The following is an 18401-nucleotide window of genomic DNA, read 5'->3' on the forward strand; positions in this document are numbered from 1 at the left end:
TTTGAAGGTTAAGTAAGTTATAGGAAAATCCCAAGAACTCAATTGTGTGAGAGCCAATAATTTTCATGTACCTTAAAGAAGAAGATGTTTGGTGTTTATATAGTGGTGTAGAGCTAGCCAAGATCCCTTGAATGTGAGGAGTTTCCTTGTAGAGAAGATTTGCAGTTAAGGCTTTGAGGTCTTAGGGCCTCCCTACCCATATAGGAAAGATATAGATGTGTAGTAGGGTTTCTGGATGTGGTGTGCAAGTTCTTTCCATGTAGGGACACATGAGTAGAGGATACGTAAAGACTTGTGGGACCTAGTAGGTTCAACTGTCGGTGTGACCATCCATCTGTAGGGATAATCCTCCATCCATCGATTTTCGAGAAAGGGATAAGGTGTGAATTGACCATCGAGCAAATACACAAGTTACTTGACGGGTCTTGAGTAGACAACAGAACTATTGGGATATTGAGGCATTTGAATAGGGAACTTATCCTGACGGGCCCTTTGTCTGTGGTATCATTGGGAGTGACATCTGCCCTGATGGGTCAAAATGTACCAACAATCTTCATGGACAAAAATACCCCTATCATGATTCAAATGAAGGATCGGTCATATAATCATCATCTAGAGGTAAGGAAAGAGGTAATGGTCTGCTACCATGACCCTAATTCTCCTGCTTAATTTCTTATTTCATTTTCTTCGTGAATCACATGTTTGATTGTTTTCTTGTTGTCCTATACTTATTCTTGTTGTTTATATTTTAGAATCAATGATAACATGAACACTGCACATACAAATTATCCATTAACTTGAACTTTTCACATTTTTTCGTGTTTGAAGCTTACTGTCCAAAGTAGCCTACATCTAAAATGATAAGTTTACGCCATTTGTTCTTGTGTTGTCTCTTTTGTTGGGGTTTTATTTGGAGCTTAGTGGTGTACGCCACCCTGGGCAAAAACCTTAATTTGATTTATTTTCCATTATCTAAATTTGTAAAATTTTAGATCTTGCTAGGGAAGAGAGAATGGAAAGGAATGAAAAGAATAACTTTAGAATATTCTTCTATTCCATTGTTTAAGAGTTTTAATTGAAGGAATGGAAAATTCATTTCCTTATTTGCGAGTTTAAGTGAGAGGGAATAAATTGGATAGAAGAGAATACTCATTCATCTCTATTTCCTCAAAATCTCAAATTTTCTTTCCCCTTGAAATTGGGAAGGATTGGAGGGAATGAAATTAGATTTAATGAATTTTTCATTAAAATTTCCAAAATACCCTTATATATTTAGCCCTTTATTTTAAAATATGGGTCTAATAGTAATATTGTTGTAAAATTATTTTATTCCTTTCGCTCTATGTTATTCCAAAATAAGGTTACTTACATTTCATTCATTTTCATTCATTTCTATTTCTTTATTTTAAAAAAACCAAATAAGGTTACTTAATTCCATTCCATTCCCTTCCTTTATGATTATTCATTTTCATTCCATTTCTTTATGAACTCCCAAACGAAGCCTTGCTTTATTTTATTCTACTTTATTTGAGTCATTTTAATTAGTTTAATTAATTTAATAAACCAAAAATAAATAATTCTTTCAATTGGCATTTAATTCTCCTTTATTCTCAAGATAGGGTTTCCTTGACTTGGTTAGAATAATTGGGATAAGAAATAATTTATTAGGGAACCATAATAAATGAAGGGTCATGCTAATGAGTGCCCTAAGGACACTCATTAATAATCCATTTTAGGAAAGTTTTGATACCACTTTTATGAGAAATGAAAAAAACTGTCAAAATATTAATTACTTTTTTGTTAAATTTCCCATAAAAATTTCTTTAAATGAATTATTAACCAGTGTCCTAAGGGCACTCATTAGCATTTCCCATAAATGAAAGATCACCTTTTTCCTAAAGTGAGCAAGGTCAAATGGAATTTTAATTCCAAATTTAATTTTGAATGGTTAATTTTAGGAAAGTCTTAAGGACATTTAAAGATAAAATAATTCACAATCAATGAGAATCAAACCTTGTGTCAACTAATTCAAGATTCAAAATTTTGAAAGATGACAATCTTAAATGCATATCTTCCCATAAAAGATGATAGATGACTAGGTTTAAATTTCAAATTCGAATCCAATTCATATAAGAGGGAAAATTCTCAATTACCTAATTAAAGATTAAAATCTTTCCAAATTTATGGAAATTAAGATTTAATAACATAGGGAAACTAATTTAAAATTTGAATTTTCTAGTCAATTAAAGAAAAGATAAATCTTTAATGAGGTAATAAATGTAAATCTTTCCTAAAAGACTTTAAGGATTAAATTTTAGATTTGTTGACACCATAAGACATTAAGGTGGCGTTTGGTATGGGGTAATGTTCTAGGGTTCTTGTGAATATTGAAAGATTCTCATGTTTGATTGCAAATCATATAAGGGAATTAGATACCAGGGGTATTTGGATTCTCCCGCAAAGCTTTTTTATTTTATTTTATTTTAATTAATTAATTTATTTATTTATTTTTGTGTGTGAATGTGAATTCCTTTTTAAAAGGTGGGCATCCACATTCCCATTCCCATTCTTGGATAAAGTTGCATTTTGTATAAATTAACAATTTTACCCATTCTTTCTACCCTTTAATAGAAACAAAATAAAAATAAAATAATTATTATTATAAATTGACAATTTAAATAATTATTTTTGTATTATACATGCCATTTAAAAAATGTTATATTATATTTTTAATGAATTTTCTATGCTTTATGGTATATATATTTTTTATCATCATTTATTTGGAAGTAGATTAAAAAAAAAAAAAAAAAAACAAACTTCACATTGTATTTACGAAACAATTGGTATTTTGGAATAAGCATCTCATATTTTCATGAATTTTATAAAATTCCAAATCAAACCTAATATAAAAATAGTTACATTTCAGGACATCCAGATTGTCATACATCACATTCTTAGGAATTTGGATGCCGAGGATAATGTGGATTCTCCTATACCAAATACCACCTAATGGATTAATAATAAAAAAATCATATTGCCTAAAACATTTAATACAATTACATTTGATTTTTTTTTTTTTGGATACAATATAGAAATTCTACACTAGCTTAATCTAAATGTATATGTGTGTGAAGCTCTCTCTTGGTAACTTGAACCTTGACTCTTATCACTTACACCCTACAAGCACTTATACAATTATACTTGTAAAGTGACCATCGCACATAGGGTGCGTGGTAGTTATACAATTACATTTGAATTTGAAATTTTATTATGAAGGACAAGACAATTAATAACTCAATTAGTGGGAGAATCCTTCCTAAAAGACTTGAATTGAACTTAAAAGCTAAGTGTACATTTAATTCTTAATGTTATGACTAATTTGGGAAGATACTTTAGATTTAATGAAGATAATTATTCAATTCAAATTAAATGTCGAATCTCTTCATTGATGACCACATTCTTGGATGCTCACATGTTTGGATGATACTTGATTGATTCTCAGATTTTTATTTTTGAGAATCCTCACATGATTGGTTGACCAAACTATTTGGGTGGCTCTTTTTTTTTTTTTTTTTTTTTTTTTTTTTTTTTTTTGTACTCCATCATTGTTTTCTCATCTCTTTGGTTCTCCTTTCTTAGTTAGATTCTAAGGTTAGGGTTCGAGTGCATGTATAAGGACCTATGTAACACAAATGGGGCCTAATTACGGTTGGGCAATGTGAGGTACCTAATCATTTTTCGCAATTGTACTTTGACTTTAGACTAAATCTGGTGTGTAGATCCTCATCATAGAGTTAACAAATGGTTCATGAATTTATAATCAGGTGGTGACTTTTTTTGCGCTTTTATTTTAGAGGCACGTGCATACTTGATTTATTGCCAATAACAATGTCAAATGGCAAAGGGATTGAGCAAACCACGTACCCCAACCGTGAGACAAGGGAAACCAAAAGGCACTAAAAAGGGTACAACCCAGGATGCTTATTGGCGTTTGGCAACACTTATTTTTGTCAACTTATTTTACTATTCAGCTTATTTTTACTACTATTTATGGGCCCCATTGCATTTTTTAGTACTATTCATAGGTTCTACTGTACTATTTCAGCTAACTTTTACTTTTATCTAAAGTACTTTTAACAAAAAGTTTTCAGTTAAAATAAGCGGATCTCAAACAGACCCTTAGAGCAACCATATTAGCTTGTGGAAAATTTTGCAAAATAGAAAAAGTCACTAATTTTACACAATCTAAGCAAAAAAACACCTACATCAGTAGGTGTAAACTTGTGTATAAATGCAAGTTGCTACAGTAACCATGTACGGTTACTGTAGCATATGCATATAATATATTTATAATTTTTTCTCTCTCCTCTCTGTATTGACTCTCAACTCCCTCTCTCTTAGGCGCACAGCTCTCTCTTTCTCTCATCTCATCATTCTTTCTTCCCCTAGCTTCCGCTGATCGCCACCACTGCCGATGAGAACAAGGTCGAGCAAGCTGAGTCGTTGGACGAGTCCATCGCCTACAACACAAACAATGTTCTTCGACGGAGAAACCTGAGGCTTTGTTCTAAGCACCGAGGAGCAGAAATTAGACCACCACGTAGACGAAGTCGAAGATGACAATGTGGGTGTGGGTCGGTGGTATTGGTGATTGTGGGTATGGGTCAGTGATTGTGGAGCTGGTTTTTTGGTTTTTTTATTTTTATTTTTATTTTTGATTATTATTTTTATTTTTTACTGGGTTTTTTTTCTCTCTTTTTATTTTTATTTATTTTTTCTAGTTTTCTTTGGGATTTCGGTGATTGGCTTGTGTGGATTTTGATGTCGATCTTGTTGCACAGTAGGAGGCTGGAGGCATTGATCTTGAGAGAGATGGTGGCTAATGATGGTGGGTTGTGTTTAAAGAAATGAATATTTTATTTGAATAAATATGTATAATAGACAAACTGATGTAGGTGTTTTATAAAAATAGGTGTGTAAAATAGAAAAAGTAAGTTTTAAATGTGTAAAATGGAAAAAATTTTACACATACTGATGAGGATGCTCTTACAGTAGGAAAAAGTATAATTATATAGAAAAAAAAATTGTATATATTTAAAATAAGCTAAAAGCTAAAAAAATACTCGTGACAAATAAACACTTAATAATGTTAGCTACACATCTAAGTTTTGAAATGTTAAGAAACAAAATCAAATTTATCACAAATTTTAAGAATGCATTTAGTTCCCCCCCCCCCTCCCCCCCCCCCCCCCCCCCCAACCCAAAAAACAAAGAAGAAGAAGATGATGTGTATATGATTTAATATTAATATCACAAATTTATTTATTTTAAATGAATTTGTACCATGAAATGGTTGATGCTTCATCAGCACCATAATTATAGGTGCAATTAAAGGTTCCAGGCTTTCTTAAAGTTTCTGAGTAATATTAGATACATACAAAATTTTACAATATATTTTTTTCTGTTTATAATTTATTGAGATGGTAAGTTGTGAATTTTATTTTTTGAAGGAAAAAAGTTGTGATTAATAAAATATAATTTTATACAAATATATAAAATTCATTATTAATATCCTTTTATTTTATATATCTCAATCTAAACATGCTATCTCAATTATTATAAAAAAAAATGTCGTACTTTTTTTTAGTGACTAAAACTTATTCTCCTATATTATGTAAAAACTGGAAAAAAAAAAAAACTGGTCCACTTGTTTTTTAAGGCAAATAATTCTTAAGTAATCTTTTTTGATGAACTAATAATTCCTTATTATTTCGTTGTCCAGTTTTCAATTATTTATTTTTGATAGGTTAAGTTTTCAATTATTGGGTGGCCACTGGCCTAATGAATGGAATGGGCATGCAATTTGGTTTGAAATTGTCGAGATTGAGGGGTATATTTCCGGAATCAGCACTGAGATGATGCTCCCATTTAGAGCGGTATAAGTGGCGCCACTTGTAGGATACGATGTGACCCTTAACTCACTAACAATTAATTAGCCCAGTCAGATGAGATGACTTGGCATCATGCCCCTAGATCACCGCCGCTATAACCGTTCCTTCGAAATTCACAAAATTACCCCTAATCCATTGCTTCAAACTCACACTACTCTCACAGCCACAGGGTTCTTTTTATAATTTTATTTTTTTTTAATATATATAACTTGCCAGGAGTGTCATTTTTCTTTTCATTTTAAACTTTATTTATTTTACCCGAAAAAAAAATACATAGTCAGTTGAAATATTCAAAAAACTAATAATCAATAATATGGTAAATTGAATACAAGACTTCAAAGCTTTACGTCACGTTTCAAGCTAATCACGTTTCAAACTAATCGGATACCATTTTTAACCTGGGGTTCTCAAAGGGGTAACTTAGTCCACCCATAATTTAAAAACCAAAAGTCTTCCCAATTGAACCCGTAAAAGACGAGAAAAATGGGGCCGTAGATAGTTTCAATGGGCCGCCGGCTGACTATAGCCCAAGAAAGAGTCCCTTTATCTCAACGTCTTTGACCTCTTCTTCTTTAGTTTGTTTATGAGTATATTTATTTAAATAAAATTAGAGATAAGGATTTTGTTTTAAAAAAAGAAAATTATATTATCAAAATTCAAAAAAATATCCAAATTCCGTTGCATTAAAACTCTCAATTTCTTTTCCTCCATAAAACCCCTCCGCTTTCATCGCATTCTCTCATTCCTTAGCTTTCCTCGCCTCTCACTTTTCTCTAGTGTCCAGCTTGGTTTTAGTTTTTGAAGAAACAAAAACAGTTATGGAATCAACCCAATTGGAAAATATCGAAATATCCGCTGATTCATCAAAAGCCAATGATCACGGAGAAGCTCGAGATGAAATAGAGATCGAGAAGAGAGAAATTCCACTAGAAGAAGAGGACGAAGAAGAAGACGAAGACGACACCGACGACATAACCGAAACGTCGTCGTCGGTGACAGACAAGTCATCAATAAACGACGACGTAGTAAAGATCCTCCAACCTCATTCACTGCTCCCAAAGCCAGAGGCGCCTCGAGGCCTTTCTAATCCAAACAACAACAACAACGACGACGACGACGACAACGACATGTCGTTAATCACCGGAGCATCCTCAATCGGAAAGTTCATCAGAGAGAGAAGCAACGAGTTCTCCGTAGCAATCGTTAAACGACTGTCGTCGCTGAAGGAGAACAGCAACGACGACAAAGACAAAGACAAAGACAAAGACAACGAAAACGACGTGACGCAGTTTGATCTGTCGGGGCTAAAGGTCATCGTTAACGACTGTCGTCGCTGAAGGAGAACAGCAACGACGACAAAGACAAAGACAAAGACAAAGACAACGAAAACGACGTGACGCAGTTTGATCTGTCGGGGCTAAAGGTCATCGTAAAACAGAAAAACGACATGGAACTGAAAGGTCGAATCAGCTTCTTTTCTCGGTCGAATTGCAGAGACAGCACAGCGGTTCGAAGGTTCTTTCGGGAGAAGGGATTGAAATACGTAGAAATAAACATCGACGTGTATCCGGAAAGAGAGAAAGAGCTGGTGGAAAGGACAGGAACCTCGTCCGTACCACAGATATTCTTCAACGACAAGTTGTTTGGGGGTTTGGTGGCTTTGAATTCGCTGAGGAACAGTGGGGGTTTCGATCAGAGGGTGAAGGAAATGTTGAGTACGAAATGTCCATCGGACGATGCTGCACCCGCGTCGCCTGTGTACGGGTTTGATGATCAGGAGGAAGAATCGACGGACGAGATGATTTCTATCGTTAAAGTGTTGAGGCAGAGATTGCCCATTCAGGACCGTCTGATGAAGATGAAGATTGTTAAAAACTGCTTCTCTGGGAGGGAGATGGTGGAGGTCCTCATTCACCACTTTGACTGTGGCCGTAAAAAGGTATTACCTCAATTCTCAGTACTCATTTCTCAATTCTACTCTAATTCACTACTATTATCACCTTATTATTATTAAATTTTTTTTTTTTTTTTTAATAGCTTAAACGATAGAACTATGACATTATTATTATTATTATTATGTGATTTGCGGCATGCCAAATATATCTTCTATATTTCTATACTATTATTTAAAGAGCTTCTTTTTTTTGGGTTCTTCATTTTTTTGTCAAAAAATACCTCAACACTCTTATGTTTAAGTAGAGACAAAATTAATGGACAATTTGGTAAAAATGCAACTCTAACTCCTACTAAAATATTGCCTAAAAAATAGGACCGCTCTGCTATTAATTTCTAAATTGTTTTATTAACTTATAAATTAGATTTTCAAAATAAAAATTACATATATAAAATAAAAATACAAATTTTTTTTTCTAAAAAAATTCTCATTGCACGCGCGAATCGCGTGTGGTGAAATTAGTATATATATAAGTTTTTTTTTTTGAACGAGAAATGCCATACATTTATATCTTTAATTTATAATATAGTTAAAATTAAAATACTTTATTCTCAAAAAAAAAATCAAAATATTCTGATTTTTGTTTTATCACGATATTACAACACATAATTTTATTTTTTAAAGTGGATATTGGTCCCACAAATGTCAGGTCTTTTGTTTTATATTTGTTATATTAATAATTTATTTTAAAATAAATTATTTAGCTAATTTGGTAGGGCCTGTTAACCTAAGAATGCGGGATTTTGCTGAGGTCAACTTCAAATCAACAGACCAAATAAACCGCCAAACCAAGCTAATTTCATTATATTTTGAACTACATGATGCCTCCCTTGGTTATAAAATCACTATACTAAGTTTGGCTTATTTTATATTTTAAATTTATATTAGAATTTTGATAGATCTTATGTTATAGTAAAAAATATATATAATTTTACATAAAAACACAAAAAATAACAATAAGAAATGACTAATATAATTATTATCAAATTATATAGATAGACTAGAACATAAAAATAAAGAAAAAGATGATAACAATACGTGTGTGGGTGTCATTTGCTTTGACTTGATATTTTAAATTTGGGTTGATATTCAATTCAAGTGTCTAAACGTAAACTGAAAACTGCGCGTAAGTAAAGTCGCTGACCAACTAAAGATCAAGGGCAGTATTGAATTTCCAAAGGCAAAGAGACGAAGCTGTCCTTTTACTGAGACCAAGAGAAGTCTGTGTTTCCTATTGGTGACATTAATGATGACAACACACTGCACGGCATGATAGCCGTTGATAACAACCTCGTTTACTGCAGGGTAATTAAAATAATTTATTAATTCATGATGGGACATTGGAGTTCATTATAATCTTCCTCTTATTATCATATTTAACAGTGCCAGCCATGGTTTTACTTTTAGTCTTTTTGGTAGGAATAGAGCCACGGTTGCACTTTTGCTTACTTTATTTATTGCCTTTCCCATGACCTATGAGCAGTGTTATCGTTGCTTACTATAGTTGTTACATTGTCTAATAAATATATTCATATGGGCTTCTTTCTTTTCCTTTTTCTTTTTTGCCTTTTCTACATCTCTAGATTCACAAAAATATTATTAATAATACATGATACAATTTTAGCGAGATAATATTTTTTTACAAGTTTATGACAATTGTTGAGATATTGTGTGAATGGAAAAATATTATTTTTTGAACTAATTTTGGTTTTAATCCTTAATTTCGTACCCAAATAAGAGCTTCCCTAAATTGTCCTACATTGCTACATAAGACTTCCCCATATAATTTTATTATTCGGTCTGATATTTAATTTTTTAATAAGTTTCAATCCGCGTTGCGGTTGATTTATTAGTGGCCACTTGCCAATCTTTATAATGAGATTTCAACTGTATATCCAATAAGAAATTATGAGGTCAATCCATCCCTTAAGATAATGATGAAGAGATATATATATGTATATATATATACTAATTAAGTAAAAATTAGTGTTAACCAAACTCTTGGAAAGACTATTAATTGTTAAAAAGAGTCTATGACTGGGTCCTCTCACTGAAATGGACTCCCGTCCCAGTGGCTCTCTGATTGTTCAACTTTTGAATTTTGTACAGAATGGTTCCTAATTTATGAGTGTAGATTGTGCATCATATGGACCACGTTTACCTTATATCAACCGAGGGGTTAGAATGAATGAGTCCCACTCCCACTCCTTAAAAAGTTTGAGAGGGTCCCAACTCCCAAAATACCATGATGGAGGACACTTTCAAATGTTGGCTCCTCCCCCCATCCCCACACCAGCCCATACTCGTGAAAAAGTAAAACATGCATATGCATTGGTCAATGTCTTTGGCTTTTTGTGCTCTCTACCTTTGTCTACCAAGTTTCACCAGTGGAAATAATTTATTATACAACATATTCTCTTCACTATATCTATATTTATAACCTTTGGTGGATTCTATCAATTATGTTTTTTGATTGACATCAAATGTTGAGGAATATCCTCAAGTTATACCCTAATTGATAATGTCACACGTAGCATTCAAAATTGATGATTATATCTTGAGGGTTTCTTTTTTTTATTTGGTTCTGTAGTTTTTCTATTCTAGCTATAGAGCTTTATTTTCCTAATCTGGTTTTAACTTTATCGAATTGTTTGATTCTTAATCTGAGATTTTAACTAGACTTAAAAGAAAAACAATAAACATCGTTGATTCATTGGGTGAGCATAACATACTAGCTTCTCTAATTATTTTTTTCAGAGGGGAGGGTCCGGTAAGGTCATCATTGTTCAACATGCTAGATGTGATTTGTGATCTTACATGTACAGTTGTGTGTTGTCTTTAGCCTACAATCTTAAATGTAGTTCTCTTTTGCTTTTTATGTTCAGCATAAACGAGGCCGAGCATTGCCCTAACTTAATGTTATAGGCCACAATTTTCGGCCTTAGTCAATTTTGAAAAGTTCCAATTTTCAAGTGATGATGATGTATATCCATTTGGGTATAATTTATTTAGTCTTTTGTTGAAATTTTTTTCTAAAATTGTGTTAAAGTATACTTGTACTTTAAAAGAAAAAAGGTAAAAAAATGTGAAGTTTTAAGAACCTGTATATAAAAGTTGAAAACTAACCTTATATAAGCTCAAACCGAATAAAAATGGTTCACGTTTCCTTGATCTTATTCTTGGATTTGGCAATTGTGATGCGCACCCAATCCGTACTCTGTGCAATTGGGAGTGCAAAGAAAGCTGATACCTTTAAAGTAGGTGTTGCAGTTTAAGGATGGTTGCTTTGTTCGAGTACTCTTCCTTATGTGCACAAATTAGTATTAAGACTCCTTTGTTTCAAATAGTATGTAGAGAATCTCTATATATAGCAACATGGTAAGATTTGGGTTATAATGTCTGCAAACATTAACTGCCACAGCTCGATTTTATGGAAACTGAGTACATGCACTCATGTTGCCATGTGCAATAGTTATGATTTGTTTTTCTGACTATATTTTCTGTAGCCACTTTCTGTGTGAAAAAAAAAAGAAAAAAAGAAAAGAAGATATCTAGACTTCTCTCCTACATAAATGTCTAATGAATTTTGTGCTACAACAAATATAGGCTGTTTACATTGGATTGCAGCTTGGCAGGAAGCATTTTATTCATCACGTTTTTGGGTAAGAACATGTCTCTTGGACTAGAGCACTCCCAGTCCCCCACCCACCTCACCCCCCACCCCCCGGCTCCCAAAAAAAAAAAAAAGAAAAGAAAAGAAAAAGAAATTAAGTACTTGAAGTATACCTTTTTAGCCAATCACAAGTTTCATTAATGGTTAGTTATTTCTGCAGGGAAAATGATTTTGAAGATGGGAACCATTTTTATCGTTTCCTTGAGCACGAACCATTTATTCCCAAATGCTTCAATTTCCGAGGATCTATAAATGACAGTGAACCAAAGCCTGCAACTATGATTGCCCAAAGGCTCACCAAGATAATGACTGCCATACTGGAGTCCTATGCCTCTGATGACAGGCGCCATGTTGATTATACGGCCATCAGTAACAGTGAAGAATTTCGGAGGTACGCTCAATGTTCCTCTTGGATTTACTTTATTCCATCTATAATTTCATTTTGTTCTCCAATACTCAATAAGTTATGCAGCAATTAGCTTATATTGTCAATTTCTAATTTCATATATGTTAGGAATGCTGAGAAAATGCTTTCTTTTTTTTTTTTTTTTTTTTTTTTTTTTTTTTTTTTAACTTTGAAGTCTGTTGTTACATATGTACATCCCCTTGGGGGCGCCCTCCCCAAAACCACAAACCACCAAAAAGGAGAAGAAAATGTTTTACTTAAACAGTAGGTGGCAGTGCAGACACTTCAACACCTTTTCATCTTAACTTTTGTGCTTACTTCGTAGACAACAATAACAATGACAACAAGAAAAGCCTGAGTCTCAAAACATTGGGGTATGCCGTAGATCCTATAGGCTAATCCAGTTCAGTCATTCACTCATTCTATCATGCATGCAAATGAGCAGCAGAAATGACCATAATGGATGATATGTAAGCCTATACATCACATGCTGGAGATTGAACTGGCAAGTAGAAAATGGAAGATTCATGAATCATGCCAAACCATATTAAAAAAAGGAAAAAGGAAAAGGGAATTCATTGTATACAATTCCAATACAACAATAATCTATGTAGCACAATCAGACTAGTTGGAGAAAATGTTAATTAAGAAGGAAAGTATGATGCTAAGATAAAACTATCTTATGCCTTCATTTGCTTCTGGTGTGGAAGCATAATGGTGAAAATATTGTGTTAGTATGTTTCCAATACCAATACATAGTCTGCGAATGCATGGTACTAGGATGTATACTTGTGGCAGCATAAAATCTTCAACAACATTAAAGCACAAATTCAAAATTCAATAAGGAATCCATTTCCCAAAAAAAAAAAAAAAAAAAAACCCTAATCTCAAATAAGAAAAAAATTGAAATAAAATAATCTTTGAAATGATTTTGGTTGTGCTCCCTGCACCAGATAGATAGAAATAGATGTTATGGCTATAATGATGATACTGAAGTGCTTATTGAAATAGTAACTGGAGTATGATTGGTTATAATTTTTGGAAAAGAATGAGACCTGCATCATAGCATAAGCACTACGTTTTAGAACAATTATCTTTTGTTGATTTGTTAGTTAGCTCTAACTGATGAATGGGTTTCTTAGATTCCTTGTTGCAATTTATTTAAAAAAAAAAAAAAATTCTAAATGACAAATAATCTGTGGGAATTTTCTTTGGCCTTGGTAGCCAAGTGGTATCCCTCCTGCCTAATAAGGAAGTTTTTGGGAACAATTCATTATGGTTGGTGGGGATCTGTCATGTTAGGGATTATTTCTTTTCATTTGGAAGAAAATTGTTTTATGTACACGTATGTTGACTGTCCTGAAACTTATGTTCGAAATCAATTATTTGTCCTACTTTTTCACAAGTTAATGTTGGTATCTCTCCTGCTTAATAAGATGGTTTTTTTTGTTAAATTTGCTGTGTGGTGCGAATTCGTGATAGTAGGGATTCTTCTGTCATTTGGAAGAAAATGTTGTGCGTGTGTCCTGAAACATAATTGATATTTGTCCTACCTTTCAATACAAGTTAATGTTTACAAGGTGCATCAATTATCACGTGACAGATTCTTCATAAAAAATATATATAAATTAGCCATCATAGTAGTTTCTTCTTTGAAGGAAATGAGTTAGATTCCGCCTGATGCCATGCAATCCCTACAAAATTATTATTAGTTGTTTCTTATATTATGAGTCATGTACAATTCAAAAAAACTAAAGTTCTCTAAATATATAGATTTTTTTAAAAAATTTCCCAAATGCAGGTATGTAAATTTGGTTCAAGAACTTCACCGGGTGAACCTACTAGCTCTCTCAGAAAATGAGAAGCTAGCCTTCTTTTTGAACTTGTACAATGCCATGGTCATCCATGCTGTGATCAGGATTGGTTGTCCAGAGGGAGTAATTGATAGGAGATTCTTCTTTTCTGACTTCCAATATTTGGTAGGAGGGTATCCCTATTCCCTTAACATAATTAGCCATGGGATCCTTAGAAACAACCGGAGAGCCCCTTACTCCTTGGTCAAGCCCTTTGGCACTGGAGACAAGCGTTTGGAGGTGACTATTTTCACTTATCTTTGTTACAAATATATATACCATTCCCTCTCATTCTTACGCGTTATAGGTGTCTAATATGTAGTCTCTTTTTCTCTATATGATATTTTGTTTTGGACTTTGTTTTTGGATAGCTTTAGTTTCTGGCTTTGGTTCTGGCAGGTGGAGTTAGTTGCTATAGAAATTTGATTAACAATGAGAATTGTTGTATAGAATGTTCTACGATGTGCAACTAATTGTTATACAATGAGAATTTTTGTACAATATACTTTGAGTGAAGTTCTCCTAAGTCAAAAAAATAATACACACACACACACACACACAACAATCTGCCTCTCTTAGGCTCTCCTCCCCACCGCCACCCCAAAAGAAATGTTGCAATTATAAAATATCAGGAAATAAGTCTCTCATGTACTAGTTTACTCTCAAGTATTCTTGAAAGTTTTTAATTTCTATATTCATTTTTTGAAAATGAAATGTATTCGTTTACTTATTAATAATATGTTCAAAACAAGGATATTTGAATCTTTTAGTGACCCCTCTCCAATGAAGCGTACTTTTGAGAGAAGATGATGCTTTAATAGTTTCTTGCATTCTAATTAGATGGTCTATAAAACTGATCACTGTATTCATCTAAATTCAAGCTTGCTCCTGCTAAAGTAAATCCATTAGTCCACTTTGGGCTTTGCAATGGAACAAGGTCAAGCCCAACTGTCCGATTTTTCTCACCTGAAGGAGTTGAATCAGAATTAAGATGTGCCGCAAGAGAGTTCTTTCAGGGTGATGGAATGGAGGTTGACTTGGAGAAGAGGACTGTGTATCTCACCCGAATTATTAAGTGGTGAGTGACAAAGTGTTTAGTTTTTCCAACCATTTTGACATTTACAGATATTGTTAATCAGGCCACAGACGACAATTATATAGGAATATATTGATCCTTTCAAATAGAATTTTCACATGTTCTATTTCCCCTGCAGGTGCAGTGTGGATTTTGGAAATGACAAAGAAATACTTAAGTGGATCCTCAATTACTTGGATGCAACTAAATCAGGTCTTTTGACACATCTTTTGGGGATGGAGGCCCAATTAATATTGTATACCAGGACTACAATTGGTCTTTGAACTCTTGACTACCTCTTCGGCCATTGTTTGGACATTAAAACAGAGTTTTTTGACAGGATATCTTTAAGAGCCTGCATTGGTGAGGGAGATATTGTATATAATACTATAAATTTTGAAACCTTAATCATTAAGCCAGGAACTGGTTTCAAAATGTAAAATAGGGGATTTTCTTTAATACTGGCATTATGAAACATTTACTTTTTTTTTTCTTTTAACCCCGCCACCCCCCCTTATGGGTCTGGGCTGTGTCAAAATACTTGTGTGTGTGTGTGTGTGTGTGAAGCAATGAAACTAGATGTTCAAGATGGTAGAAGTTATGTGACCTTTGATCTCTCTCTCTCTCTCTCCATGTTGCTTAATGCATAACATATAATATTATAGTCATATGCATACCAATGGTCCTCTAATGAGGGTTGAATTGGAGAGTGTGATGAACTTTTAGGTGCTTCCATAACAGTAATAGCATGCACCAATGAGTAGTAGATACGTTTTTTGCTTTACTTCAAATTTGCATAGTAAATGCAAGCGTGGTTGAAAATAAAAGGAACCATAATTGGTCTTCCTCGGCATGAAAAATGTCCAGCGAAAACCTCAAGCCTTGGTTCTCACCGCAACGTTGCTGAATTGAGGCAGTAAACTCCTGGCCCTGCCAATATGTTTGATCCAAGTACACTCCTAGGATTCAAAAGGTTTGCTCCATAATTAGTTGGAGTTCTCAATCATACTTGTGATTGTTAACTTAATTAAGTGAGTTACCGAAATCACCATTGAACAACTCAAAAGTTTCTAACCCAAGAGTTTAGTCCGTTGTTTTTCAGGGCTCGTGATCCACGAGGTTCATGTTCAAGTCTTCTGATTAACACTTTGAACCCACTCTCGTTTATATTATTATGGGTTTGTTTGGATATTGCTTATCTTTCTGAAAATGAGAACTTATTACTGAAATGACTGTAGTAAAATATTTATAAGCTAGCTGATTTTTTGGGTTGAAAGTACTGTAACTTCAGCTGAATAGTAACGTGAACAGTACAAAATAATTCATCTGCGCTTTTCATCTTTTTGTGGGGTTCGTGAACAGTAACGTGGGACCCAAGTAATTTTCAGCCAAAGCGAAAAAGTGGACGCAAAACGCTATCCAAACACTCATATCTAAAATTTGAAGCGTAACATTTATTCTTACTATGCTTTTTTTGAACTACATTAGCGGCCACATTATTCATTTATTTCTATATCTTCTTTTCTATTTTTAAAATTTTCTTCCCCATATTCTTTAAAAAAAAAAAAAAAAAAAAAAAAACCTATTCTTCTCCCTATTAGTCTACACCAACTGTTACAATTTCTTTAACTTTTCCCCTCCCTTTTTGCCCTTTTATCTCCCCCCTATTCTATATTTTACCGTACACTTCATTCCTTTATCATTTTCCCTTTCTTATATTTTGACTATTCTTCTTCACATTTTATTTTGTATAAATTTGATATCATTTCTCCCATTCAATCCATATTTTTCTCACACAAAAGCTGTGAGTACTCTCTCTCTCTCTCTTGGTGGATTTTTGTTCTTTCTTATAATTAACTTTAATTAAGGTTGATGGTTTTTTATTTATTTATAAATATGTGTTTTGGTATTGTGTTTTTTTTTTAACCCGAACCCACCTAATTACCCAATAATCAAAATTAACAAAATACCCCTAAAACTTGAAAATGACCTAAGTACTCCTAAAATCCTCTAAAATTACCAAAATACCCCTAAACCTTAAAAAAATCAAATGTGCTAAAAAAACACTTAAAATTACCAAAATACCCTTTAAATCTAAAAAATGACTGAAATACCCCGAAAACTAAAAATTGACCAAAGTACCCCTTAAACCTAAGAAATTACCGAAATACCCCCCGAAACCTAAAAAATGACCAAAATACATTTGAAACCTAAAAATGACCGAAATACCCCTAAACTTAAAAAATGACTGAAATACTCCCAGAACCTAAAAAATGACCAAAATACCCTGAAACCTAAAAATGACCAAAATATCCCCTAAACCAAAAAAATGACCAAAATACCCCTTAAACATAAAAAATGGCCGAAATACCCCAGAAACCTAAAAAGTGACTAAAATACCCCAAAACCTAAAAATTACCAAAATAGCCCCAAACCTAAAAAATGTCCAAAACACGCCGAAACTTATAAATGAGCAAAACACCTCCAACACATATAAAATGACAAAAATGCCCCTTAAACCTATAAGATGATAAAAATACACCCTAAACCTAAAAAAAGACCGAATTACCCTCGAAACCTTTAAAAAAAAAAAAAAAAAACCTTGAAACATAAAAAATGACCGAAATACCTTCAAAACTTAAAAAATGACTGAAATACCCATGAAACCTAAAAAATGACAAAAATATCTCTGAAACTTAAAAGATGACTGAAATTACCCCCAAACGCTAAAAAATGACCAAAGTATCCTGAACCTAAAAAATAACTGAAATACCTCTAAACCTAGAAAATTATCGAAATAGCCCTAAAATCTAAAAATTAATGAAACACCCCTAAAACCTAAAAAATTACCTACATTCCCTTGAAACTTACAAAATGACCGAAATACTCTTAGAACCTTAAATTGATGAAAATACCTTTGAAACATCCAAAATACCCCAAACCTCTATTTTGGTAATTTTAGAGGCTTTGAGTGCATTTTGTTCATCTTATAATTTTAGTAGTATTTTGGTCATTTTAGATATTTTGAGGGGCATTTTGGTCGTTTTAGAGGTTTCAGGGTATTTTTGGTAATTTTATAGCTTTTAGGTTATTTGTGATGGTCATTTTGGAGGTGTTGGGTATATTTTGGTCATTTTAAAGGTTTTGGGGGTATTTTTGTCATTTTATTGATTTGAAGGTATTTTGATCATTTTTTAAAGGTTTTGTGGGTATTTTGATCAACTTTTAGGTTTAGGGATTATTTTGGTAATTTTTTAGTTTTAGAGGGTATTTTGGCCATTTTAAAAATTTCGGGGGTATTTAGGTCATTTTTAAGTTTCAGGGGGTATTTTGGTAATTTTTAGGTTTCGATAGAAGGGGTATTTTGGAAATTTTTAGGTTTTTGGGAGTATTTCAAGCATTTTTTAGGTTTAGGAGGGCTATTTTGGTCATTTTTTAGGTTTCAGGGGAATTTTGGTCATTTTTAGGTTTCCTGAGTATTTTCGTCAT

At 33.0% G+C, this 18401-nt stretch overlaps 1 protein-coding gene across 1 annotated transcript; it reads left to right on the forward strand.

Annotated features, from left to right (window-relative positions):
- Window positions 1–6769: 6769 nt before the first annotated feature.
- LOC111991515 (uncharacterized) lies at window positions 6770–15509 on the forward strand. The gene is given in 8 exon segments (XM_065778575.1): window positions 6770–7231; window positions 7273–7890; window positions 11512–11567; window positions 11739–11969; window positions 13786–14077; window positions 14719–14915; window positions 15052–15140; window positions 15143–15509. Coding segments are annotated over 8 exon segments (2007 nt in total). The 3' UTR covers window positions 15205–15509.
- The last annotated feature ends 2892 nt before the right edge of the window (window positions 15510–18401 follow it).

This window comes from Quercus suber, unplaced genomic scaffold (genome assembly GCF_002906115.3).
Source record: "Quercus suber isolate HL8 unplaced genomic scaffold, Cork oak 2.0 scaffold_186, whole genome shotgun sequence".
Taxonomy (NCBI): Eukaryota; Viridiplantae; Streptophyta; class Magnoliopsida; order Fagales; family Fagaceae; genus Quercus; species Quercus suber.